At 43.4% G+C, this 25,953-nt stretch overlaps 1 protein-coding gene across 2 annotated transcripts; it reads left to right on the forward strand.

Moving 5' to 3' along the window:
• Positions 1 to 2,078: 2,078 nt before the first annotated feature.
• On the forward strand, positions 2,079 to 9,978 carry LOC143987900 (olfactory receptor 6M1-like). Of its 2 annotated transcripts, none has more exons than XM_077487070.1 (2): positions 2,079 to 2,137; positions 8,107 to 9,978. In XM_077487070.1, exon 2 carries the CDS (start codon positions 8,131 to 8,133, stop codon positions 9,124 to 9,126), a length of 996 nt encoding a protein of 331 aa, XP_077343196.1. In that variant the 5' UTR covers positions 2,079 to 2,137; positions 8,107 to 8,130; the 3' UTR covers positions 9,127 to 9,978. The 2 variants fall into 2 exon arrangements, with proteins under 2 accessions (XP_077343196.1, XP_077343204.1); XM_077487078.1 differs by having other exon boundaries at positions 2,081 to 2,100.
• Positions 9,979 to 25,953: the final 15,975 nt, after the last annotated feature.

The following is a 25,953-nucleotide window of genomic DNA, read 5'->3' on the forward strand; positions in this document are numbered from 1 at the left end:
GGTGAGTCAAAAGCAAGTCAGAGGAGGAGCCACTGCGGGACAGAGATGACAGTTGCTCTTTAACCACTTAACAACCGACCCATAGCCGAATGACGGCTACAGGGCGGTTGTTTAACTCTGGGAGGCCGTCATATGACGTCCTCCCAGAATTCCGCTCTCGCGCGCCCCCTGGGGCGCGCACTCGAGAGCATCCGTGGCCGCCGGGTCCTGTGGCTCATCGCGGCCGTTTACCACGTGATCGCTCCATCAAATGACGGAGTGATCACTTGTAAACAAACCCTCCCTCTCTGTGCCGATCGGTACAGCGGAGGGGGAAGAGATCGGTGTCAGCAGCGATGTGGGCTGCATCTGCAGTGCCCACATCGCTGCTCACCGAAAATTAACCCCTCAATTCCCTGCCAATACTCTGCAATGCCAGCTAATACCCTGCCATTACTCTGCAATACCCTGCCATTACTCTGCAATACCCTGCCACACCCGCCAATACCCTGCAATGCTCTGCAACACCCGCCAATACCCTGCAACGCTCTGCAACACCCGCCAATATCCTGCAACACTCTGCAATGCTCTGCAACAACCGCCAATACCCTGCAACACTCTGCAATGCTCTGCAACACCCGCCAATACCCTGCAACGCTTTGCAACACCCGCCAATATCCTGCAATGCTCTGCAACTCTCTGCAACTCTCTGCAACACCCGGAAACACCCGGCAACACTTGGCAACACTTGGCAACACCCGGCAACACCCGGCAACACTCTGCAACACCCGCCAATACCCTACAACACTCTGCAATGCTCTGCAACACCCTCCAATGCCCTGCAACACCCGCCAATACCCTGCAATGCTCTGCAACGCAATACTCTGCAACGCCATACTCTGAGATACCCAGCCATAGTCGGTGATACCCTGCAATACCCAGCCATAGACATCCCCCCGCCCTCCGGTGCTTCTACCGACTCGCCAATACGATCAAAGCCAGAATCCTTTTTTTTTTTTTTCAGGCTTCCCAGCTTAGAGGTGAGATGTGGGGTCTTATTGACCCCATATCTCACTGTAAAGAGGACCTGTCATGCCATAATCCTATTACAAGGGATGTTTACATTCCTTGTAATAGGAATAAAACTGATCAAAAAATTTATTTTTGGGGAAAAAAATATAAAAAATTTTTTAAAGCGCCCCTTTCCCCATGTGCTCGCATGCAGAAGCGAACGCATACGTGAGTTCCGCCCACATATGAAAACGGTGTTCAAACCACACATGTGAGGTATCGCTGTGAACGTTAGAGCGAGAGCAATAGTTCTAGCCCTAGACCTCCTCTGTAACTCAAAACATATAACCAGTAAAAAAAAATTTAACTCGTCGCCTTTGGGGATTTTTAAGTAGCGACGTTTGGCGCCATTCCACGAGCGTGTGCAATTTTGAAGAGTGACATGTTAGGTATTTATTTACTCAGCATAACTTCATCTTTCACATTATGCAAAAATTGGGCTAACTTTACTTTTTTTTTTTATTATTATTTATTTATTTATTTTACGCACAAAACTGTTTTTTTTTTTTCCAAAAAAAGCATTTGAAAAATTGCTGCGCAAATACCGTGCGAGATACAAAGTTGCAACGATCACCATTGTATTCTCCAGGGTGTTTGCTAAAAAAACATATATAATGTTTTGGGATTCTATATAATTTTCTAGCAAATAAATGATGATTTTTACATGTAGTAAAGCCATATCTTTTTCTACACAAAAATATGAATAAAAATATTTAGGTGTACAAAGGTCATTATAATCAAAATGAGTAATATGTTTGACCATGTGACGTTGTCTTGAAAAGCCAACAAAGACATCAAGGCCAATAATTAGCTTTAAACATCCCCAAATGGAGGACATTCAAGCTTTTTACTTGCTATACATCTCTCAAATGGTAAATGTTAGAATAATGAATCCCATGTGTAAAGATTTATTATAGGCTATTATTATTGTTGTTAAAGAAGGTAAATTATGTACAGGTTTGATTTCCCAGGACCTGAATTAAAATCATATAAATAAGCATAGGTAGAAGGTAATCAGAATATGCTTTCACATTATGAATATTAGCAAAGGTGGGAACAAGAGAAGCCATCAAGAAGAAGTGGCAGTGTATGTAAAAGTGAGATTTTAGATGAGGAGAGAATGGGTTGGTGGAAGGGAGCAGTAAGAGAGCAGGGAGAGTAGTTAGTATAAATCAGGTCTGGATTCATGCTACATGTAGTCCTAGGCAAAGCAATAGCTTTAGGATCCCCATAAATAACTAATTATTAAAAATAATAGTAGACTAATGCCCATTTCACAAGGGGCGGACTCTGTCAGAAGTCCACCTACCCAGCGGGGAATATGCCCACTGATCCACACTGAACAGACGGATGGCTGGTCTGTGTCTGCTCCGCTTATACAGAGCAGACAGATACAGCTGACTCTCCTCTATGGGTGGTTGGATGTAAATTGACCACCTGTCCGTTTACACCCAACTGCCATCTGATCTGATACGCTAGACAGATGGGGAAAAGATCCCCATCCGTCTGTTATCAGATTGGATGTTGGTAGGTGTAAATAGACATGTCCATTTACATCCACCACTCCATAGAGGATAATGGAGGGTCCGAATAGGACCAGATCGGTCTGCTCATGTGAAAGGGGCCTATAGCTACCTGCAAGTACCTTTACTAGTAAGCACAACGTTAGCAGTTAGTGCTTCTGTCTTGCAGCACTAGGGTCCTCAGTTCAAATCCCAACTAGGACACGATCTGCATTGAGTTTGCATGTCTTCTTTGTGTTTGCATGGGTTTTCTGTGGGTACTTTGGTTTCCCCCACACCCCAAAGACATGCTGGCGGGTTAATTGGCTCCTGGATTAATGTTACATGGGGCTCTATGCAGAGCAATAGCTATGGTATCCACATCAATACCTGATTACTGATGTATATGTACAATATGTAAAGTGTTGTGCAAATTTGTTGCCATTTTATTATGACCTGTAAGAATAAGTAACTAAATCCTTCCTGGACACTTGGGAGATCTCCAAAACTGTAATGGAAATTTGTAGGTTCTGTACATAATTGTATTCTATTTTATATGTATTGCACAATGCCCTCACTGTGCACACGGCACTAATATTGTTTTCAGTACATGTTTTGCATTCTTTCAAGTCCTGATTAGAATTAGCCTGCCTATGTAACGCCCCTTGTTACCATAAACGTACAATTGTAATATTAATGTGATACCTACGTAATCATGTGTATAAAAACCTTCACATGCGTCATAATAAAGAACGGTTATTTGGAAAGATGCTGAGCGTATCTTTTGTGTCTGTTCCCTACTGCAGTAGTTAATATTAATTTGGAACCACTAATCAATATGAGGATAGGAGTTGCCTATCTATAAAATATCCATTTCAACTTTGCCTTTTACTTCAAATTTGAGCTCTGGAATATCCCTGGTCTGTAAACCAAGACTGTCCTTTGATTGCCATGACAGACAAAAAAAGAGACTTATCCTCTAAAGAAAGAGAGAGACTGTTCTCTATAAGGTTCAGTTCACACTGGATGCCGATGCAACTCCCAGCAGGGGTCTTGTGCTTCCTGGTTCACCATTTCAGGTCCGATTTCAGCCCGAATTTATGGCTGAATTCAGAGCTGAAATGGAACAAAAGATGCACAGGGCTCTGTGCAAATTTGCTCCGGAGCCTCATCGGAGATATGTGAACCAGCTCCATAGAGAGCCGGTCACATTTTCCTGCTATTGCGAATTTGATGCGGGGATTCCACATCCAATCCACAATAGTGTGAACCAGCCTAAATGCGCCCCATCATCAGAGGGAGAGGCTGTCTAGCTGCATAAGAGAGAGGGAACTTCCTTGCACAGTTCTGCCCAACAGGTGAAAGGCCCAGTAAACCAGTGTGTCTTTATCAAGGCCCATTCTCACCTACTAGACCCCAGAGAGCTACCTATGTTGGAGCAGAAAAAGAAGAGTGACTGAAAATATAATGATCTAAAGGAAGCAGGGTTGAAGCACATTTGGGATGGAACAAGGGGGCAAAGGAAGAAGGAAAATAAGAGCAGATCTGGAAAGCAGGGTCAAGTCTTTTGCAGGATAGAATACAGAGGGGCTAAATTAGATGCATGATGGAGCGCAGGGGGTGGAAGCAGGATGGGATTAAATTTAGGAGGGGGGTGGCCCACATTAGCAGTGATTAGCAGTGGAGGCTTCTGCCCCTGGGACAGTTTCCTTTTACATTGGTAGTTCAGTGGCATGATGAGCTTATGACAACCCCTCAATCAGCAATCCCCAGAACTGGTGACCAGCACAGTGGCATTGATGCAATCTTCCGTCTCCATTTTGGCAGTTTCTGTCAGAGTAATGACGATTCTTGTCTCTTATAGGATCCCCCAAAATGATGACAGTAGATGAAAGTGGAGAGTATTTCCTGCTGTGCTTGTCATTTGATTTCTGTTTGCTAGTCTGTCCTCCCCCAGCACACTTTCAAGCACACAGGCTCTCAGGCAGGCCCGGACTGGGAAAAAATAGACCCGGGCATTTTAGACTGGGCAGACAACTTTTCCAGGGACCGGGGGGGGATTTGGTAGACATTCGCGGGGGTGGCTGGTGTGTCGGTCCTCCACACTGTAATGTGCAGGGACACGGTGATATAAAGGGAACTGCACTGTAAAGGGGCACTGCAATGATTACAGTGCAGCCCCCTTTATATTACAGTGTCCCAGTCCTATTGTGGCCATACAATGCTAGTACTGTCTGTCTCCTATTGTGCCCACACTGCCCAGTGACACTGACCTGCTCTCTTTTTGGTGGTGCGGTGCAGTGTGTTTCTCTCTCTGGTGGTGCGGGAACAGCATGGCGCTCTCTCTCTGGTGTGGTGTAGTGTGGCGCTCTCTGGTGGTGTGGTGCAGCGTGGCGCTCTCTCTCTGGTGGTGCGGTGCAGCGTGGCTCTCTCTCTGGTGGTGCTGGGGCTATTAGTTCCCCAGCACAGTCCTCTCTTTCGTTTTTTATGTCTCCTGTAGTAGCTGCTACAGGCACTTCTGCTTGTTTCCAGGTTTTTCTCTGCCTCCCCCCCCAGCAGTGTGTAGTCAGCTCCCTGCTGAAAACAATTGGGCTACCTTTCTCTGGGACTACATTTCCCATGATGCCCCTCTAGGTCTCCGATTGGCCCTCTGTTGTGGCCAATGGTGAGGGAAGCTTTCTCCTCACATATGCTGCCAACAAGAGAAGGGGGGGCGCGAGCGGGGGGAATGTCTTGACAGCAGCCCCGCCCCTTGCCTCACCGTGCGGACACCTTGGCTGGAGGAGGAGGAGCAGCCCCTGGGATCAGAGAGCGGAACTGTCAGCGCGGCGCTGAGGCTGAGCTGTGTTTAACCCCCCTGGCGGTGTTCCCGAGTCTGACTCGGGGTGGATTTTTCATACCAAAAGCGGTATCCCCGAGCCAGACTCGGGACTGCATCGCTGGATCCAGGAGGAGGTTTACTTACCTTCTCCCTCGGATCCAGCGTTGTCTCCCCGCTGTACGAGCGAGCCGTGTCTCGCTCGATGCATTACATCGCCGATCTCCGTGCCCTGCGAGCGTTGCGACGCACGGGCACGGAGATCGGCGCCAAATTCAAAAAGTGAAACAAACAGTAAACATACAGTATAATGTAATCTTACAGATTACATTGCTGTATGTAAATATTTCACATCCCCGTTGTCCCTAGTGGTCTGCCCAGTGTCCTGCATGCAGTTTTATATAATAAAAACTGTTCTTTATGCCTGGAAACTGGAGATTGCCCATAGCAACCAAAACTGTCACTGTACATCAAAAATGATTTTAGACCAGCTAGAAAACAGCGATAATAAATTAGAATCACTCTCAGAATTGAGCGATAGCGATTTGTGGGGAGATCCGTCATCAAATACTGAAAAGTAATGACAGCGACAATTCTGCAACTGAGTAAATTTCAGTGTTTTTGATTTGATTACATTATTGAATAATTTTTATTAGTGTTATATTATTATTTGGTACAATTATTTATAATTATTTATTATATTATAATTTATGATTAAATTTTTCAAACTTTATCATACCCGGGATGTCTGCTAGACTCTGGTTTGGACAGATTTAAGAGAGTTATTCCTAAGAATTGCAGGACTACAATATAAAACGCCAAATTTTCATGCAAAATAATGGTACCGCTTTTAGCACCTAAAATCCGAAATAATCGTACCGCCAGGGAGGTTAAGAGAGACACACAGCTCAGCCCATGCAGCCGCCAGTTCTGCCGGAGGAGACACGGAACGGCCGCATAGCGGTAGCGGCGAGCGGCGGCCATGTCCTGTGTTAACCATGTTCAGGCCGCAGTCGCTGCTTAACTTCCCGCTGTGTGGCCTAAACAGCAAAGTTCTATGGAGCGGGCGGCCCCGGCCCACCGGGCAAATGCCCAGTCTGCCCTATGGCCAGTCCGGGCCTGCTCTCAGGCATATTTAATGGAAACTAAAATTACAAGAAATCTGTGCTTGTGTGAGCGTCACTTGTGTATTTTTTGCTTATCCTTCCTTCAGTGTTTGCAAGTACCAGTTACAATAATAAATAGCGCTGTTTTTATATACACTACACTAAGCCGGATCCTTTGTTCTTTTCCCTTATGTTTAATAAGCTGATAGTGTATCTCCTTTCTGGTGGTTGAACACTGAAGCTGGTTCATGTATCCTTTGGAATCTCACTTTGTGGTCACTGATTTATATGGACTTTTTTTATTTTATTATAGATTTGCACATTTATTTTACTTTCACTTATAAATTCAGTTAATGTCACTTGTTATTGATTTTCCCTATGGACAGCACAATAAAATGTAAAATGGAAAGACAAAAAAGTAGTAGTAACTATTAATTACCAGTTCAGCCCTTATAAGCTTTTCATTCCCTTTGTCCAAATGAGGTGGGGGACCCAACACAATATTTTGCAGAGGAGCCCAAACCTTAATCAGCACTGGTTGGAAGGGATGCAATACAAGCTGGGTTTTACATGATTTGGAGGATAAGCATAGAGCCCTTTGTAGAGATGCTGTGAGGAGGAGAGGTGTGGGACTGACTGTGCTCAGTGAATGACAAGAGTCTAAACTGACAATACATGGATTGAAATTCTCTTCTGTACTGGCTAAATTTTGATCCATGTGTGGGCTATCTGGTTGTACAGAAGTTGAGCTATTAATCGACTTCTGTACAACCAGCCTATCTGGTTTTTCCCTATAGCCAGCCATCCTGATCATTGTATCCTGCCAGCAGGGAAGGCTCCCCGCTGTCAGACTGCTAATAGCTCAGCAGGAGTTATTCCCCCATCCACATCAAATGTGTGGAAGGGGAAATAAGTTCTTTTTTTTTTTTTTCCTTTTTCATTCAACCTGCTGGTAGAACGAAAAAAAAAAAAAATCAATCATGTATGGCCTTCCTAAGCTCTGTGGCTTTGCATGCATTGTCTATAAAACCCAGGATACATAACTAAGATCTCTAAGCCCTTGTACACACGGTCGGACATTCTGATGGAAAATGTCCAATCGGACCGTTTTGTCGGACAATCCGACCGTGTGGGATTCATCTGACTTTTTCCGTCGGAATGTCCGATCAACAAAGTTTGAGAGCTGGATATAAAAAATTTCTGACAACATGATCCGATCGGACAAAGTGCCACGCATGCTCAGATCTAATTCCTAGACCAAAGCTATTGGCTATTAGCCTGAACGTAGTCCCGTCGTAACTAAATAACATCATCACGAACGATCGGATTTTCCAACAACTTTGTCCGACTGTGTATGCAACACCAGTTTCTGACAAAATTAGTTGGAAAAAATCAGACTGATTTCGTTGTCGGAATGTCCGATCGTGTGTATGGGGGCTTATAGTAGTGGTAAAGATATTTCTGCTACTAATACATTTCTATTTATAATTTGACAGCATGTTAGCAGGCTGTTAGCTACAAAGACTGCAAAGCATACCCTTTATTTTTTTATCTTTTTTAAATCAAGCTTTATGTTTGATTTCAGAGAAAGTAAAGTGTTAGAATTTGATCCTTTTCTTCTTCCCTGCAGGACTACCTTGTCATTCAGCTGATCATGCTGCCCATTTATGCATTACAAGGCCTTTCGAAAACTGAGTTTGTTTTATCGGACAAAAGAAATATGACTCTGGTGACAGAATTTATCTTGTTGGGTTTTATGTTTTCCTCCCACCGAGCAGAAATGTACTTTTTCTTTGTAATTCTATTTATCTACTTCTGTACAATGGCTGGGAATCTTCTGATCCTCACTTTGGTCTTCTCTGATCAGCGTCTACGCAGCCCTATGTATTTCTTTTTAAGTAACCTGTCTATTCTGGATATTTGTTTTATCAATATCACTGTCCCTAAAATGCTGCAAGGTTTGCTGCCTGGTGGAAAAAACATCTCATTGGTGGCTTGCCTTGCACAGTCCTTTTTATTCTTCTTAGTGGGAGTAAGCAATTTCCTTCTCTTGGCTGTTATGTCTTTTGACCGCTTTGTAGCTATATGCCACCCTTTGCATTACTCTACTATCATGCACCAACAACTATGTGTAAGGCTTATGTTTGGCGTATGGATGGGAGCTTTTTTCTCCATAGCAACCTCGGCTATTGGAATGATGCGATTATCATATTGCTCCAGTGTGTTAAATCATTTCTTCTGTGATGTCATGCCTCTACTCATGAATGCTTGTGTAAATACTGATGCTATCCAGCTGCAGGAAATCATCACATCGTCTATTATGTTGCTAACCTCTTTACTCATCGTGTTTGTATCCTATGCAAAGATAATGAAAGCAATTTTAAAGATTCACTCAGCTCAGGGAAGACAAAAGGCTTTCTCCACATGTTCCTCTCATGCCCTGGTGGTGTTGCTGGCTTATGGAAGTTGCATTTTTACATATGTAAGGCCAACTCAAGGCCAGTCTCCTGATTATAATAAAAAGGTGGCAATGCTGACCACTGTGGTTGTTCCACTTCTTAATCCTTACATATACACGTTGAGGAACCAAAGAGTAAGAGAGATATTGAGAGATAACTTAACAAAATCTGCCATTCTAAAGAAACTGTGAAATATAGATGTATATCATACCCTAGGACACATTTTGTAAGGCAAATGACCCAGCTGTGGGATCTTCTGTTGTTGTCAGCATTACCAAGGACCCAGCTGTAAAATTTTATAGCTGAGTTCCACTCAATGTATCAGGAGTGCTAACAGCAGCCTGTATGGGAAATTGGCAGCTATGCCCTACAAATTAGGGCCTGCATCAATGAGCTTGGAGCTTGTATCATTGGCAACCGTTTGAGATGCTTCTTAAATCATTAAGATTCATTTATAGGTGCATTTGACCTGCCTCAAGTAGGCTTTGCATTCCCGTACAAGAATGCGAAACTCACTGGAAGCTGTACAAAAACAAAACAAAATGAACAAAAGTTAACAACCAGTCTCCTTGTGTAATCTGTGGGTTTTGACAGCCAGGTACCGCTTTGTATATTGCAAACACAGAAAAAAAAAGGCTCAGTTTCACAGTGCTCATTATGACAAATGCACACTGCTTTAAAGGAGTTGTAATGCATTGAGATAACAACCCTTCTGTGTGTAGGAGACTCCCCAGCACCCCTTAATACTTATCTGAGCCCCATCTATTTCCAGTGATGTCCACAAGTGTCTTAGCCGTCTGGGACTCTCCTCCTGATTGACTGAGCAGCAGCGCCATTGGCTCAATCAAAGTCAGTCAATTAGAAGAGAGAGGGGCGGGGCTCCGTATCTGAATGGACACAAGGAGTTGTGACTCGGGTTGGGTGCTCCCATAGCAAGCCGCTTGCTGTAGGGGCACTCGACAGGATGGAGGGGCCAGGAGCAGCGAAGAGAAACCCGAGAAGAGGAGGATCTGGGCTGCTCTGTGCAAAACCGCACAATGGAGGTAAGTATAACATGTATGTTTTTTTTTTTTTTGTAAAATCTTTTTTATTGAGTTTTTTATTGGCATACAGACTGCCCACGTGCGGGCCAAACATTACCCACATAGGGGCACATTCCTGATGTGGCAATGGGCCACAACAGGGCACATCATATAACAGTCTACCTCTGAGGCAGCAACAGACTGCAACAGGGCAGAGCAACACAAGCTTAATCATGCCTATCTAAACCCCAATGTTGGGAGAGGTTAGCTCAGGAGATTCTGTGCACAATGGTAAAATAACAGGATAATGTGACATAAGAGTATTTGGGTCAGTCTATCCGCATACTAAAATCCCAATGTTAACCTAGGGGTTGTTTACTGCATCAGTTGCCGTAGTGTCATCGTCCAACCAGCAGGACCACACCTTCTCAAATTTTTGCGGGCAACCCCTGCCCGAGTAGGTGGCTTTATAAAGGGGCAAACTGGCGTTCACAAGGTTTTTCCAAAACTTGAGAGGGGGGGGGGGGGTCGATTGTTTCCAGTGCATAGCGATGAATTATTTCTGCTGTGTATTGTGATCTGTTGGTGTAGTGTTAGCTGTGTGCTGGCTGTGCACTCATCATCATCATCATCATCATCAGTGTCAAATGATTATTCTCAGTCACATGCTGTGTGTGTGTTCTTCAGTAGGGTGTGCTAGAAATTTTACTGCACATTATAGATATTTAATACCTGGCCAATCAGCAGGCCTGGGGAGCTTGCTGTGAATGCTGGGAGAGCTATTAAATATTTGAGTCATTTCCTGCTTTCTTTCCCTTGAGAGTATGTCTGTGTGATCCACTTATCTAGGCCTCAGGGCCCAGAGGTATGGAGTGTTGAGGGATCTCCTGTCATGGGAGGTGTCCCTAAGCTGCTGGCTGAGATGAAGTACTACTGGCCATTGGGGAAGCAAAGCTGCGGTTGTCCTACCACAGCGATGGCAAGTGACCGACCGTGCTGGGAAGTACCACATGAACTGTCCTACTGCTGTTCTGCCTTGTACCCTAAGACTGAGAATACACAGGAACCTCAGTTAACCAGGAGCCACATTTATGAGATGTATTCCATCCAGCAGAGTTCTGTGACAGAAGGATTGATATTAGTGAGAAGACCATGTATGTATGGGACCAGAGACTGTGTATTGTTAATGGAATCCTCAGGTATCCTGTGTTCCCTCCACCCATCTTCCCACTCGTCATGCATGTTCATTATTAAAACATCTAAAATGTATTCAAAGTGACTGGTGCCCTTAATTAATCCACCACCACCTGGAAAAAGGACTTTTACCCTGAGAAGGAATGTGCTTGGGACATTTATCACCAAGTGGATCTGGGACATTCACATGTACCTATTGGGTATCAGTGGAGCCAAATGTGCCAGGACTGGTTAACGATAGCGTTACACATAGTAAATTGCAGGCAGACATAATTGATAGGTGCATAGAGTGGTCATTGAGCTATAAGTCAATGCATGATGACAAAGGCATACATTAGCTATATAATACTTATACATTAAATGTACAAAGTAGAAAATGCAAACAATTCCGGTACAAAACAATAAGACACATATTTCAGGGTATATTAACTTTAAAGAAACAGATATAAGGAAGGTAGATAGCATAACTGTCTGTCAGATGACACTAGGCCCACCCCTTTTTCTATTTGCCAAGCATATGATTAGCAGAGAGCAGGTACCATTTCTGCATACTGGGCTGGGCTTGCCACTTTTGGTGGAAATGTGCAAGCATGGTCTGCGCAGTTTGAGTGATGGGGCGCAATTTGGCCTTTTTTGCCCATGTACACCTCCATCCATCCTCTCAGATATGTTGAATCTTTTCCATTTCACAAACAGCTAAACCCTCTTTTTAGTCTGCAAGTATAGACGTATGCTTGCCTACTGAATATGTCTGCAATCTTCGCCATGTTGTTTATGATCTAGAACAACAGCTTAAACCCAAATGGCATGCACTAACAATATGTTGCGTTTTTCAGCTGGATCAAGTAAGTCATCTCATCAGTTCATCAAAAGCTTGCTGTTTAATGGCAATCCACTTCAACAGAACTATCTTGTGGGTTAACTGTTGCAGGGGTTTACTAACAGTTGTCATATTTGGCGCAACAAATTCTAAATCCAAGAAAACAACTGTCAGGTACTCACCAGGGCCGAGTTGCTGAGAGCGGCTCCACTTGCAGCTGGGTGCACAGTACCCCTGAGGGTGGAACAGTGGGTACTGGGCACGGGTCTCTAGCAGGTAGGCGAAGCTTGCTGGAAGGTCTTTTGGTAGGAGAGAGACCCGTGCAGGGTGGATTTCACACTGGTTGGAGCAGGCCCGGCTGGCGCGCAAACACCTGGAGCTAGAGATGGAGCTTGAAGCATGATCAGATAAGGAGGCTGGGGGTCAAACACAGGAAAGTCTAAACAGGAACGAAATCTTGAAAACAATCCGGGATCGTACACAGTGGTCAAGCAGCAGGCCGAGCATCAAACACAAGGAGCAGGCAAAAACAGGTCCAGGAGGAAGCCAAGGGTCAAACACCGATTTCAAGCAGGTAGAGAAGTCCTTGAGGCAAGCCGAGGGTCAGGTGCAGGAGAGATTCGAGAGTAGTCAGGTCAATCCGGGTCACAACAGTTAGGCACAGGAAACACAGGCAAGGCAAAGGAACACTGGAGCTGAAAAGACAAACCAGCAATGACACAGGAAACAGAGCTGCCTTTTATAGGCCTGCCAGGGGGAATCACGTTGTGCGCACAACCGTGCGTGCAAAGGCCTGCTGTACCGTGTGTGCACAAATCCGCTTACTCACGCACCCTTATGCGCAGACCCGCTGCATTGGCAACCCATGTGCGCAGTTCTACCCCGCAGGCGCACAGGGAAGCGCTGACGCTGGCAGGGTGGATTTCTGTTAGTCCTCTGACAACAACACAGAAAAGTGATGGCATTCGAATTTGCCTGTTTGTTTTTTCCTTTTTTAAGACATATTTTGTATTTTTTTTTATAGATCTATGTTTGTCCCAAACATGTTTGAAGCCATTTTCTGTTGACTGTCTCACTACCTCTGCTGAAAGTTTTTTTTCCAAGCTTCAACTACCCTTTCAGTAAAATAATACTTTCTAAGATTAGTTTGTAATTTGCTTTCTTCCAGTTAGTTTGAGGTCATGTCCCTGTGTTATTGACTTTGCTTTCATATTAAAAAAAAAAAAACTGTCTTCCTGAACCTTATTCACCCATTTGATGTATTTAAGAGCACTTTCACTCTGAGGCGTCGGCTGTAAATGGCCACTATTTTTAGCTGCACTTTACCGTCGTTTTTAGCTGCGCTTTTAGCGGGGCACTTAACATTGATTTCAATGGGCATGGGCGCTTTTAGGAACGGTGTATACACCGCTCCTAAATCACCTCAAAGATGCTGCTTGCAGGATTTTTTTTGTTGACTCCTGCCAGCGCACCGCTTCAGTGTGAAAGCCCTCGGCCTGGGGAAAACCAAGCTGTCATGGTGCACGTTGGCACCAATGACAAAGTCAGAGGCAGATAGAGTGTCCTAAAGAACGATTTTAGGGACTTAGGAGCTAAATTGAGGAAAGGAATCTCCAAGGTAGTATTCTCAGGAATACTACCGGTACATTGAGCCACACCAGAAAGGCAGAGGGATATTAGGGAAGTAAACAAGTGGCTGAAGAGCTTGTGTAGTAAGGAGGGGTTTGGATTCCTGGAGGACTGGGCCGACTTCTCAGTCGATAACTGGTACTATAGAAGGGACGGACTCTGCACCTAAATGAGGAGGGTGCAGATCAGCTAGCTGGGAATGAACATGGGCAAAAAGTTAGAGGGGTATTTAAACTAGGCGCTGGGGGGGAGGGTCCAGAGGTAGAGATAGGCAGCACGGAACATATTCCAGAGGGTTGTACTGGGGGCATTAGTGGTAGGTTGACCAAAGGTAAGTATAGTAGCAAGTCCTAGTTGCAATCTTGGAACACCCAAAAAGAGGATAATATGTGACCCGTCTAAACTACGTGGCATGTTCACCAATGGCAGGAGCCTGGCGGACATGATAGGTGAACTAGAGATACTGTTGTACGAGGACAAAGGGACTTTGTCCCGAAATACGTTGGGTTGATTGGACCACGTGGGAATATAACATCAAGTTTTATTCAATTTTGTGATTGATTTTTGATATTTTGTATGATTTTGTAATCTGCATTTTTGTATATCGTTTAATAAAATTCTATGTGTTTTAAATTTTGTTGCCTTTAAAGTCCCACACCATTGGGGGGTATTTCCTTTTCTTTTTGGCTACTTTAGGGATGTTGGCAACTTTTTTGATATAGTTGGATGTTTCTTTTTATGTTCTGTTGTACGAGGAGGATTTGGATTTTGTGGGAATTTCAGAGACCTGGTTGAACAGCTCTCATGATTGGCTGGCAAACATTATACCTTTTATCGCAAGGATAGAGAGGGTAAAAAAGGGGGAGGGGTATGTCTATATATCAAGAATAATGTACAAGTGAGTGTGAGAGATGACATCACTAAGGGAGCTAGGGAGGAAGTGGAATCCTTATGGGTAGAGCCCCAAAGGGATGAAGCTTAGGGGAAAATAATACTGGGAGTATGCTATAGCCCCCCTAACCTGAGGGAGGAAGGGGAGACAGATCTCCTATCACAATTTGGATTAGTAGCAAGTATGGGAAGTGTTATCATAATGGGGGATTTTTAACTATCCAGACATAGACTGGGCGGAAGGAACCGCACATTCATCTAAGGCTCACCAGTTCCTGAATGTCTTGCAGGACAAGTTTATGGGTCGGATGGTAGACACACCAACTAGAAAAAAAGTGTTACTGGATCCACTGATTACCAACAATACAGACCTGATCACGGATGTGGAAATATGTGGCAATTTTGGTAACAGCGATCACAGGTCAATTGGCTTCAGTATAAATCACACAAATAGGAAAAATATGGGGAATACATAGACACTGAATTTCAAAAGAGCCAACTTCCCTAAACTACGAGCCTTGCTAGAAGGCATAAATTGGGATAAAATCTTAGGAACAAAGAACACGGAGGAGGGATGGGTTTGCTTTAAGAACATATTAAATAAGGGGGCATTAGCCAATGCATCCCATTGGGTGATACATTTAAAAGAGAGAACAAAAGTCCTGGGTGGCTTAACTCCAATGTAAAAATGCATATAAAAGCAAAGGAGAAGGCCTTCAAAAAATACAAGGTTGAGGGATCATCATCAGCATTCAGACTTTATAAAGAATGCAACAAGAAATGTAAGGGTGCAATAAGGACGGCTAAGATAGAACATGAAAGACACATAGCAGAGGAGAGCAAAAAAAAATGCCAAGAAATTCTTTAAGTATGTAAACAGTAAAAAAGGAAGACAGACCATATTGGCCCTATAAAGAATGAGGAAGGACACCTGGTTACAAATGGTGGGGACCAGCAATTGCCAGCTTCTACCTTGCTGCACTTCTTGTGGATAGGTACAATGTTAGCTGTCTGCCAGTCCTAGGGAACTTATCCCGCTAGAAGAGATTGATTAAAAAGGTCTGTTAATGGCCTAACGACTATACCTTGAAGTTATCTTAGAACTCTGGGATGAATACCACCAGGGCCCATTGCTTTATTAAGATTTAACCAAGCCAGTTCCTCTGCTACCTCTGTCTTTAGAAATCCAAAAATGAACTGTCATTACTAGAACCAATATGATTCCCCAACTTGTGGTCAGTACAATTTTTTTCTGAGAAGACTGAACAGATGTAATTGTTTAAATAGTTTGCTACATACAGATCTTACTCAGCTTTAGTGTTGTGGCCAGTTTTCATTGTATTGTTCCCATTGTATTTTTTTCTTTCTATCATTAATCACTTGCCTACTGGGCACTTTTACCCCCTTCCTGCCCAGGCCAATTCTCAGCTTTCAGCACTGTCACACTTTGAATGACAATTGCATGGTCATGCGATACTGTACCCATATGAAATGTTTATCATTTTTTTACACAAATAGAGCTTTCTTTTGATGGTATTTAATCACCACTGGGTATTTATTTTTTGCTAAGCGAATGAAAAAAAAAAAAAGAAAATATTGCAAACAGGTAATTTTTCTCCTTCACTGATGTGTGCTGATGAGGCGGCACTGACAGGTGACACTGACGAGGAGTTACTGGTGGGCACTGATTGGCAGCATTGGTGGGTACTGTTGGGACTGCACTGATAATCACAAGCCAGTAATCGTCTCTCTTCTCCCCTCCTCATGCTGTCATCATGAAGAAAGGAAAGCGGATACCTGGATCACATCCTGATCAGCTGTCATTGGACACAGCTGATCACATGGTAAAGGACCACTGTGATTGGCCGAGTACGAAGAAGAGGGAGCGCGATCATGGACAGACATCATATGACAGCCTTCCGGCTCAGTAAGGCCATGCTGTAGCCGTCAGGGTTAATGTATCTAAAGCCATTTGCTCCTCTTTCTGTGCTTTGGCATTACTTTGGCCTCCTTTTGTCTATTTTTATATTCCTCTCTGTCAACTCCCATTTCCTTGAATCTTCTAAATGCTGATTTGCTTTCCTTTACTATCCTACTTACCTCTTTAGTGAACCATATTGTTTTTTTCTTCTGTTTATTCTTGCTAACTTGCTGTAAAATAATCTAGTTGCCTCTAGGATGGTAGACTTTAATAGTGCCCACTAATTACTCCAACTTTTCAACACATTTTTTTGAAATTTCCCCATTTCAGAAAAATGTGTCCATTTGAAATCTAAAACTTTTGTTTTTGTATATGATTTTTCAGTTCTGTTTAAATTGGCTGTAACAGGCATTAGAAATAGCTTTGATTTTACTAGGTTTTGCCAGCTAAAAAAAAAATCATGAAAAATAACAGCGTGGGGGTCCAACCAGGCCCTTGGGTCTAATATGGATTCAGAGGGGACCCCCCACGCCAACAAAAAAAAAAACGGCATGATCAACATCCATACCAGACCCTTATCCAAGCATACATTCCGGCAGGTCAGAAAAGGGAGGGGGATGAGCGAGCGCCCCCCCCCCCCGAACCATACCAGACCGCACGCCCTCAACATGGGGCCTGGGGAATGATGGGTCCGCCGTGACATCATGAGGTGGCGGGGCCTCTGGATGACATCATCCGATGACCACGCCCCATCATCATCTAAGAAATGCTTGACATCGGCGCAGACAGATCAGCAGGACGCAGCATCGGAGGAGTGTCAGGGGTGGGAGCGGCGGCAGAGGAAGAACACCAGACAAAGAAGACCAGAAGAAGGAGAAGCCTGGAGGAGGAAGAAGTGGGGAAGAAAACAACATTTTTAATAAAGGACACTACTTTTTTTTTGGTGAATTGGTAGGGGTACAATGTACCCCATACTCATTCACATACGAGGTAGGCCGGGATCTCTGGGCCCCCTTGTTAAAGAGGGCTTCTGGATTCTGATAAGCCCCCGACCACAGACCACCGACAACCACCGGCCAGGGTTTTCAGGAAGAGGCCCTTGTCAACATGGGGGCAAGGTGCTTTGGGGTGGGAGGCGCAGAGCCTCCCTGCCCCAAAGCACCCACCTCCCCATGATGAGGGCATGCAGTCTGGTATGGTTTAGGAGGGGGGGCATTGGCTCGTCCCCTCCCTTTCTTGACCTGCCGAGCTGCATGCTCGGATAAGAGTCTGGTATGGATTTTAGAAATGTTGGAGTGGGGGGTCCCCTCCGAATGCCTAGTAGACCCAAGGGCCTGGTATGCACCTAGCAATTTTTTTTAAGCTAGCAGTTCTTTTTTTTTTTTACATTCAGCTCTCAGCGGAGAAGCCTGTTGACAGCTGATGACTCATCGGTTGTTAAGGACACGGCGGCCAGCTTCCTGGCCCTCTTCTTAGCAACCAGCTATATACAGGGTAAAAAAAAAATATATCAAAATCGTGGTAACGCGGTACTTGCGTTTTGGATGTGAGTCCATTGAAGCCTATTACATGCAAAACGCTGCATTTTGCAGGAAAAAAAAGTCCCAGACCCTGTCCAAAAACGCAGAGGCACAAAAATGCATTAATGTTCCATAGGAACCCATGTTAAAAAAAACTCCCTGCATTTCTGAAAAATGCATCAAAAAACGAATTATTGTGACTTGAGCCTTAAAGTGGTTGTAAACCCTTACAGACCACTTTAACCTACAGATAAGCCTAGATTAAGGCTTACCTGTAGGTGCAAGAAATATCTCCTTAACCTACACGGTTAAGGAGATATTTTCCTAAAAACGAGCACCAATTTCTACGGCACATGCATTCCGCAGACAACGGTGCAGGCGCACTGAGCATGCCGTTAGTGAAGGCATCATGCCGTCACTGATGGCTCCCGTGCGCATGCCCTGGATTGACGCCATCGCTGCTTCGGCCAGTCACAGCGCCGGAGCAGCAATACCCGGAAGTCACTCCAGGAGATATGGCGGCGACGGAGGAGATGAACAAAGGTTGCTTCGATCTCAGGTAAGTAATTCATGAGCTAGTATGCTATGCTCATTATGCCTTTGTCCTGCAGGGTGTTTTTTTTTGTTTTTTAGAGTTTGCTTCCTCTTTAAGCACTCTAGTAATGCTCGGGGCCTCGATTATTTGAAACATTAGTCGTTTATGACTCTAGCAGCTGGGATTAACTCTGACGATAGCCCTATTAAAATTCTTATTTAGTGAAAATCTTTGCTTTATTTATCTCATGTACAAAATCCTCAAGAGCAGGATTTGGATGCCTTCTTCTAATCACTGCTTGATTAAAAAAAATCTCACAGCCACACAGGCACATTAACACATTGCTAACAAATACCACAGCTGCTAAGCAGGTCAATCCCTTTACTAGTTTATAAAGCATTCTGTGTGAATTGTGATTATCTGTTCAGTGGACTGGATTTCAGTGGCAATTACAGGTATGAAAGTGTAATAGAACAGGAGCACTGCACTTGGCCTGTAGATATTTTAAAAGAGTGAGATCTAAAATACATGAACTTTAATTCTCTTAAAGAATGTTCTGTGCAACAGGGGCAATGAACAAGCAACAAGTAAATATACTAAATTGTAGGAATAACACCCAGAAAACTGAGAATAAACAACAAAACTGAACAATGTAGGTTGTTAATGCTGGTCTTACCTTCTTTAAATGCTAGTTACCTTGCCAAATAAACATGCCCTTGAATGTAAGCATAGTAAGGACCAGGCCATGGGAACCTATTGCTGACTAGATCTGCTCTAACCTAGCCAACACGTATATTGTGAAAGATAAAGTTACGCCGAGTACCCAACATGTTACGCTTCAGAATTGCGCCCGCTCGTGAAATGGCGACAAACTTGCACCCTTAAAAATCTCCCTGCTGCAATTTAAAATTTCTACAGGTTACATGTTTAGCGCCACAGAGGAGGTCTAGTGCTAGAATTATTGCTCTTACTCCAACAATCGCGGCGATACCTCACGTGTGGTTTGAACACCATGTTCATATGCGGGCGCGACTTATGTATGCATTCGCTTCTGTGCATGAGCTTGGCGGGATGGGGCACTTTCATTTTTTGTTTTATTGATTTTACTTTTTATTTTTACTGTCCTTTAAAAAAAATGTTTGGGTCACTTTTATTCCTATTACAAGGAATGTAAACAACTCAAAAAGCATTAAAGGAACTCTTAAATATGAGATCTGGGGTCAAAAAGACTTCAGATCTAATTTTTACACTAGAATGCAATATAAAAATAATAATAAAAAAAAAAAATTGCCCTTTAAGAGCACTGGGTGGAAGTGGCATTTGATGTCACTTCTGCCCTCCGAGGCTATGGAGCCAAGCAGGGGCCATCTTTCCCTAACTCGGCATCCAGGCAGTGAGGGGGAAGGACCCGATCATCTTCGCTCCTACCGGCGATAGTGAGACCACTTATTTGAAAGAGGATCACCGGCTGTTTTTAAAAATACAGGGGTTATGGCAGCTAGCTGCTGCCATAACAATATTTAACGTCAAAGTAGCAACATATAACAACAGCAGGCGGTCCTTAACCACTTTAGCCCCAGAAGGATCTACCCCTGACCAAAACACATTTTGCAATTCGGCACTGCGTCGATTTAACTGACAATTGCGCGGTCATGCGATGTTGTTCCCAAACAAAATTGAAGTCCTTTTTTTCTCACAAATAGAGCTTTATTTTGGTGGTATTTGATCACCTTTTCGGTTTTTATTTTTTGCGCTATAAACAAAAAAAAATAAAGGGACAATTTTGAAAAAAAAACAAAGGCACTCTTTTTTACTTTTTGCTATAATAAATATCCCCAAAATTATATATATATATATATATATATATATATATATATATATATATATAAAAAGTTTTTCCCTCAGTTTAGGCCGATACGTATTCTTTGACATTTTTTTTTTTTTTTTTTACCAAAAATATTGCAATAAGCGTTTATTGATTGGTTTGCGCAAAAGTTATAGTGTCTACAAAATAGGGGATAGATGTATGGCATTTTTTATACATTTTTTTTTTTTTAACTCAATGTCGGAGATCAGCGATTTTTATTGTGACTGCAACATTATGGCAGACACATCAGACAATTATGACACATTTTTGGGACCATTGACATTAATACAGCGATCAATGCTATAAAATGACATTGATTACTGTAAAAACATCACTGGCAGTGAGGGGGTTAACCACTAGGGGGCGGGGATGGGTTAAGTGTGTCCTGGGGGAGTGTTTCTGGCTCGGGGATAGGCTAGAAGTGACACAACACTGATCGCTGCTCTCGATGACAGGGAGCAGACGATCAGTGTCCTGTTACTAGGCAAAACGGGGAGATGCTGTGTTTACATCGGCATCTCCCCGTTCTTCAGCTCCATGACACGATAGTGGGTATCCCCACGAACATAGAGTCCGCGGGTCCCACGGGCAGTCAGGGATCGTGCGGTGCGCGCACGGGGGGAAATTCAAAGTAATGTACGGGTACGTTACTTTGCCCAGCCATGCCATTCTGCCGACATATATACAGGCGGCGGTCGGCAAGCCGTTAAGTGGTTAATGTGTACGGCTTTCATAAGAGAAATATCAGATACGAAAGACTGCGCTGATCAGAAAAAATAAAAAAAGCCTGTCTTTTTTTCGTTCATTATTTGTATCCTCAGTTCCGGAAAACCGGATGATCTTTCGCCAAATTTTCAGTGTGTACCCCACACACTGTATTTTCTTACAGTCTTAAAGTGGAGGTCTGCCCCTTTAAAAATTAAAAGATAGCTGCTGTCTTAACAGTAGGACACTTACCTGTCCTGGAGTCCAGCGATGTTGGCACTGCAGCTAAAGTATTCCATCAGCTGTCTAGTGCTTCCGCCGCCATTGCCGGTAAGGGAACCCGGCAGTGTAGCCTTTCAGGCTTCACGGTCGAGCCCCTACTTGCACACGCGCAAAGCAGGCTGCACTCTCTCCCTGGCCCTGCAGAAGGAGAGGGAGGAGGAGGGGGACCGAGCTGCTGACATACTTCGCTGCGGGCCAGTCTCCCAGAAGTAGTATCCGCTCCCCCCCCCCCCCCAAGGTGCCAAATGTGGCCCTGGGGGGGGGGGGGAACAGATAAGCAGACGTTCCATGGTTGGGTGGAACTCTGCTTTTAGCTCTCTCTTTCTCATTTGGCACAGTTGTAGAGGAAATACAATTAGCCATCACTACTATGTAGACAATACATCAGCAAACTGGTGTACCTGACACTTTGGGCTCTGCCAGCGCTCCAGATGGCTAGCCAGTAAAAAAAACACTGCAGGCTGCATGTAGATGTGGTGCTCTGTGGACTGGATATGATCACCCAGGTGCTGGTAACTAGGGATTGGCTGCTGGTATGAAGATTTGTCAAACAGCCAAACTAAATTGATGTTTTGTCAAGTCATAACTCAAGCAAAAGAGGGAGGTGAAATATTAGAAACAGTATTACTACTGCTAATAAATGTCACCGCTTTCCCTCAGGCTGGTTGTAAAAAGCTGGAATCCTAACTATGTCTCTTTCTTGCCCTTTCAGCTGTCAGAGAACTCTAGCTGACAGCGAAATATAAACAAAGGGGCAGGGATTTATTTGGGTCTGGTATGGGATTTGGGGGAGCATGCTGGGGTCTGCCTTGGCATCCATACCAGATCCTCATCAAGGATATGGGTCTGGTATGTATTTTTTAAGTGAAACCCCATTTTGTGCATGAAGGTCCCATATTAACACCTATATGAGATGCTCATCTAGGGTAAGGGTATAGCTCAAAGAAACCCATGGCTGTTTGCGGTCATTTAAATTTAAAGCGGAGTTCCAATAAAAAAAAAAAAATTTAAAGTCAGCAGCTACAAATACTGCAGCTGCTGACTTTTAATAATCGGACACTTACCTGTCCAGGGTCCAGCAATGCGGGGGAACGAAGCCCCGCTCATCTCGTCTCCTCTCTGCAGCGCTGCCACAGCTGGGCACGAGCTGCTCTGTGACTGGCTGGGCAATCATCTGGGACCTGTGACGTGCCCCAGATAATTGGTGAGAGGGAGGGGGGGAGTGGTGATCTCCCTTCTGGCACTGTGGTGACCCAGGAGGAAGTGGGAGCTGGAACCCGCTAAAAAGGTTTCCGCCCGCCACCCCCCCCCCCCCAAAAAAAAAAAATGACATGACAAATGTAGCATGTCAGGGGGTCACCTTCCCTTAAAGCGGAAGTTGCATTTTTGGGTGGAAATCTCCTGTAAACGTCACTTTTGCTGAGATAAGTTGTAAACATCAATACAGATGTGCCACTTTACAGGCACATTAAGGGCATTCCTAGTCATGTTATTTAGAAAAAAAATATTTTTAATGTTTAGTGCATCATTTGAGCATGTTCTCCACCAAATATAACTTTTTTTTGCTTTGGTACAAGTTCCCCAGGGCAATGCCCAGCCTCCCCCCTCCCCCGTGTTATTTATTTGACATACCCTTGAAAATGCACATCACGGTTTAAGATTTGTCTCCCATTTCAGTGGGGTTCCGATTCGGCACCTGAACTTATGTGAATATTTGCTGAGCCTGCCTCAAGCTGAACTTGAATATATTTATGTAATTTCTGCTGGCAACCCTGCTATAGTCCTCATTGTGTCTTTGTTTGCAAGCAGAGGTCTTGGGTAAGTATAACAAAACCTGGTTGTCTAAAATGGGAAGAAGACCTGCAAGTGGAGTTGGATCTTGAGAATTGGCACAAACTAGCCGGAAATACATCTGGAACATATATTAATACTTGCTTTAAAGAGGCAAATTACAAAGTGCTACTTCGATGGTATATGGTCCCAATGAGATTGGCTTCCTACATCCCAGGAGCCTCTCCACACTGCTTTAGGAGGAAGTTCCCAAGATGGTTCCTCCATATTTGGCGAGAATTCCCCAAAAGTCCTTTGATTCTGGATTCGGGTCTACAATTTTCTCTACTCATGAATGGGCACAGACCTTAAATAGAATACAGAAGAGGCCTCACTGGGCTGCCCAATTTAGCTCTGCGGTGCGTGAGGAAACTGACCTCTTGCCTTTTTGGTGGCCCGTATCTCAATACGTAGAAATCCCCTGTGAAACCGTTTGACCTGATTAAGGACATGTATGCATTACCTAAAATTTAGCAATAAAAAACTACTGGAATGAAAATCGGGTTTTCCAATAAAGTAAACCTGTGACATTTAAAACTGATGAATAAAATGCGTAGACAGCCATTACCTTTTGTGGAAGCCAATAGAATCAGTAGACAAAGCAGTAGCAGTAAGTATTGGCAACTAAATTTAATTGCAAATCTGGACTTTTACTGTAACACAGCTGACAACAGCAGCAACTGCTGACACTTTCATTTTGTCACTGTTACAAATTCTGCAAAGCATGGTGCTTTGCCACATGCTTAACAATCCAACACCTTTTAAAGAGAGATAAAAGGGAACAGTCACATCCAGGAGAAAAATCCTGCTGGCAATTTTATGATTGTTTTTTGTCTTTGGTATCTTCTGCCATTTCTGGCGTTCTATTTCTGACAATATAGCACTGTCCATTGTCATTGAATTATTTATGTTTACCTTCACTAATCACAATTTGATAAACACTATACAGCAGAGGGGGGCAATAATTTTCCCAAGGGGCCACATGAGAGACCGGTACTGCTGTGGAGAGAAAAACTTAATTAGGCTCTATATTATTTTGGACTTGGGAAGGTCCGCAATTACATAAACATATAGTAAACAAAACACCTGCCATTAGGAATAAAAGGTACGACTGCTACCTACAACTGCTGTACCACAGTTTTACGGCCCTCCCAGCCATACTGTAAAACAACAGCCAGACAGGGCTGTTCACGTGCCATGACTTTGATGCTTTGCGGCTGTGATGTTCTTAACTTGGGCTGCAGAGTTTGACAAGCAGCACCATTCGTCATGATCATCCATTTATTATACATGATTTATATAGTGCCAACAGTTTGCGCAGCACTTTACAATGTACATCTATTTACATCCGTATCAATCAACATCCGTTTTTTGAAATGGATCAAAGCTCTATTTTCCTTCCGTTAAAAAAACGGATTGCACAAAAAACGGATGTAAACCGGCAAACTATCCAGTTTCCATTGGTAAAGGATGTAAAAAACAAAACAAAAACACTGACAAATGGATGAGCAGCTGATGAAAAACGGATGACTACTTCATCTGTTTTAACGTGACAACTTATGAAATGAATGGTCCACATGTGTGAAAATGGCCTTACACTAGAAGAACTTGGCCAGGTAGCACAGTGGCAGGAGAGAATCAAGATGTCTCCTAGCCGATGCTCTCCCACCAGAACTGAGCCTCACTACTGTACCCTTTAGGCTCTCTACTTTCAGTTCTTGAAGCTCCCCACATGGACATCTGTCAGCATGCAAGCTGACAGGCTCAGACAGGCATGCCGACATTTTTTTTATTTTGCTCTATGACAATACAGTTGAGAATACAGCAGAACTTGAAAGCTTGTCTCGAATAAATGTTAGTGCAGATAAAGTATTACCAACCGTACACAGCTGTGTTGTAAATCTACTAGCGAGGCTACAATTGCTTTTCTTTGTGAAAATACACATGGCAAGCAATACCTGGCAAAAAAAAAAAAAAAAAAAAAAAACAGTGAAGTCAGCTTCTTCTATTTGATTTCTCTTTGTAACCAAATTTGGCCACTGTTCAATTAGGCTATTGAAAACAGTCTTCGGTGCGTTTTATGGTAAATAAACAGAAGGTTACGCCATTCCACTTAGCAGCCTTGATTAGAAATTCTTTGTACAGGAAGTAGTTTGGTGAAGCTACATTAACAATAATTTGGGAAAATTAAGAAATGGTATTACCTATTCCATTCCTCTATACGGACAGCAATTTTATTTCATCAGCAATGTCGTTATCAAATTATCACAATTACAAAGTGCAATAGTGCCTCCTCAAAGTAAAATATTTATTCTATGTGGGAGTATCTATATGCCTATCATTGACAATCTGTGATTGCGATTTTGGACCTAAGTCAAGGAGCACATGGGATGGAAAGAGGAGTTATGAATTTACATATTTTATTTAAGTAATAAACATGTACAAACACATTGTTAAAGAAAGCCAGGATGCACTCAGTATGTAAAGAGCTGGAATTGCACTTTTTTAACCAGACATAGGATTAATTGTAGAAATAATCTTTTTAAAGGAAATAAAATTACTGCTTTAGCATGCATTTACTACAATATAAATTACATACGTCTTGCAGAATACAGCTGAAGGCCAACCCTAGGCAATTTTTTCATTTGTTTTGGATAAAGTGGCACAGGATTGGAATCTCAAATTTTAATTTTAAAAGGTATCTTCCAGTTCGACGCTCGCAAGCCTAATTTTTTTTCTTGTGACATCTTTTTAAATCTGCAGCTTTTAATAAAATAATAGCTGGGAAACTTGTCAAGAAAA

Source organism: Lithobates pipiens, unplaced genomic scaffold, assembly GCF_037356315.1.
Source record: "Lithobates pipiens isolate NorthernLeopardFrog02 unplaced genomic scaffold, aLitPip1_a1.2 Scaffold_1, whole genome shotgun sequence".
In the NCBI taxonomy this organism is placed as follows: Eukaryota; Metazoa; Chordata; class Amphibia; order Anura; family Ranidae; genus Lithobates; species Lithobates pipiens.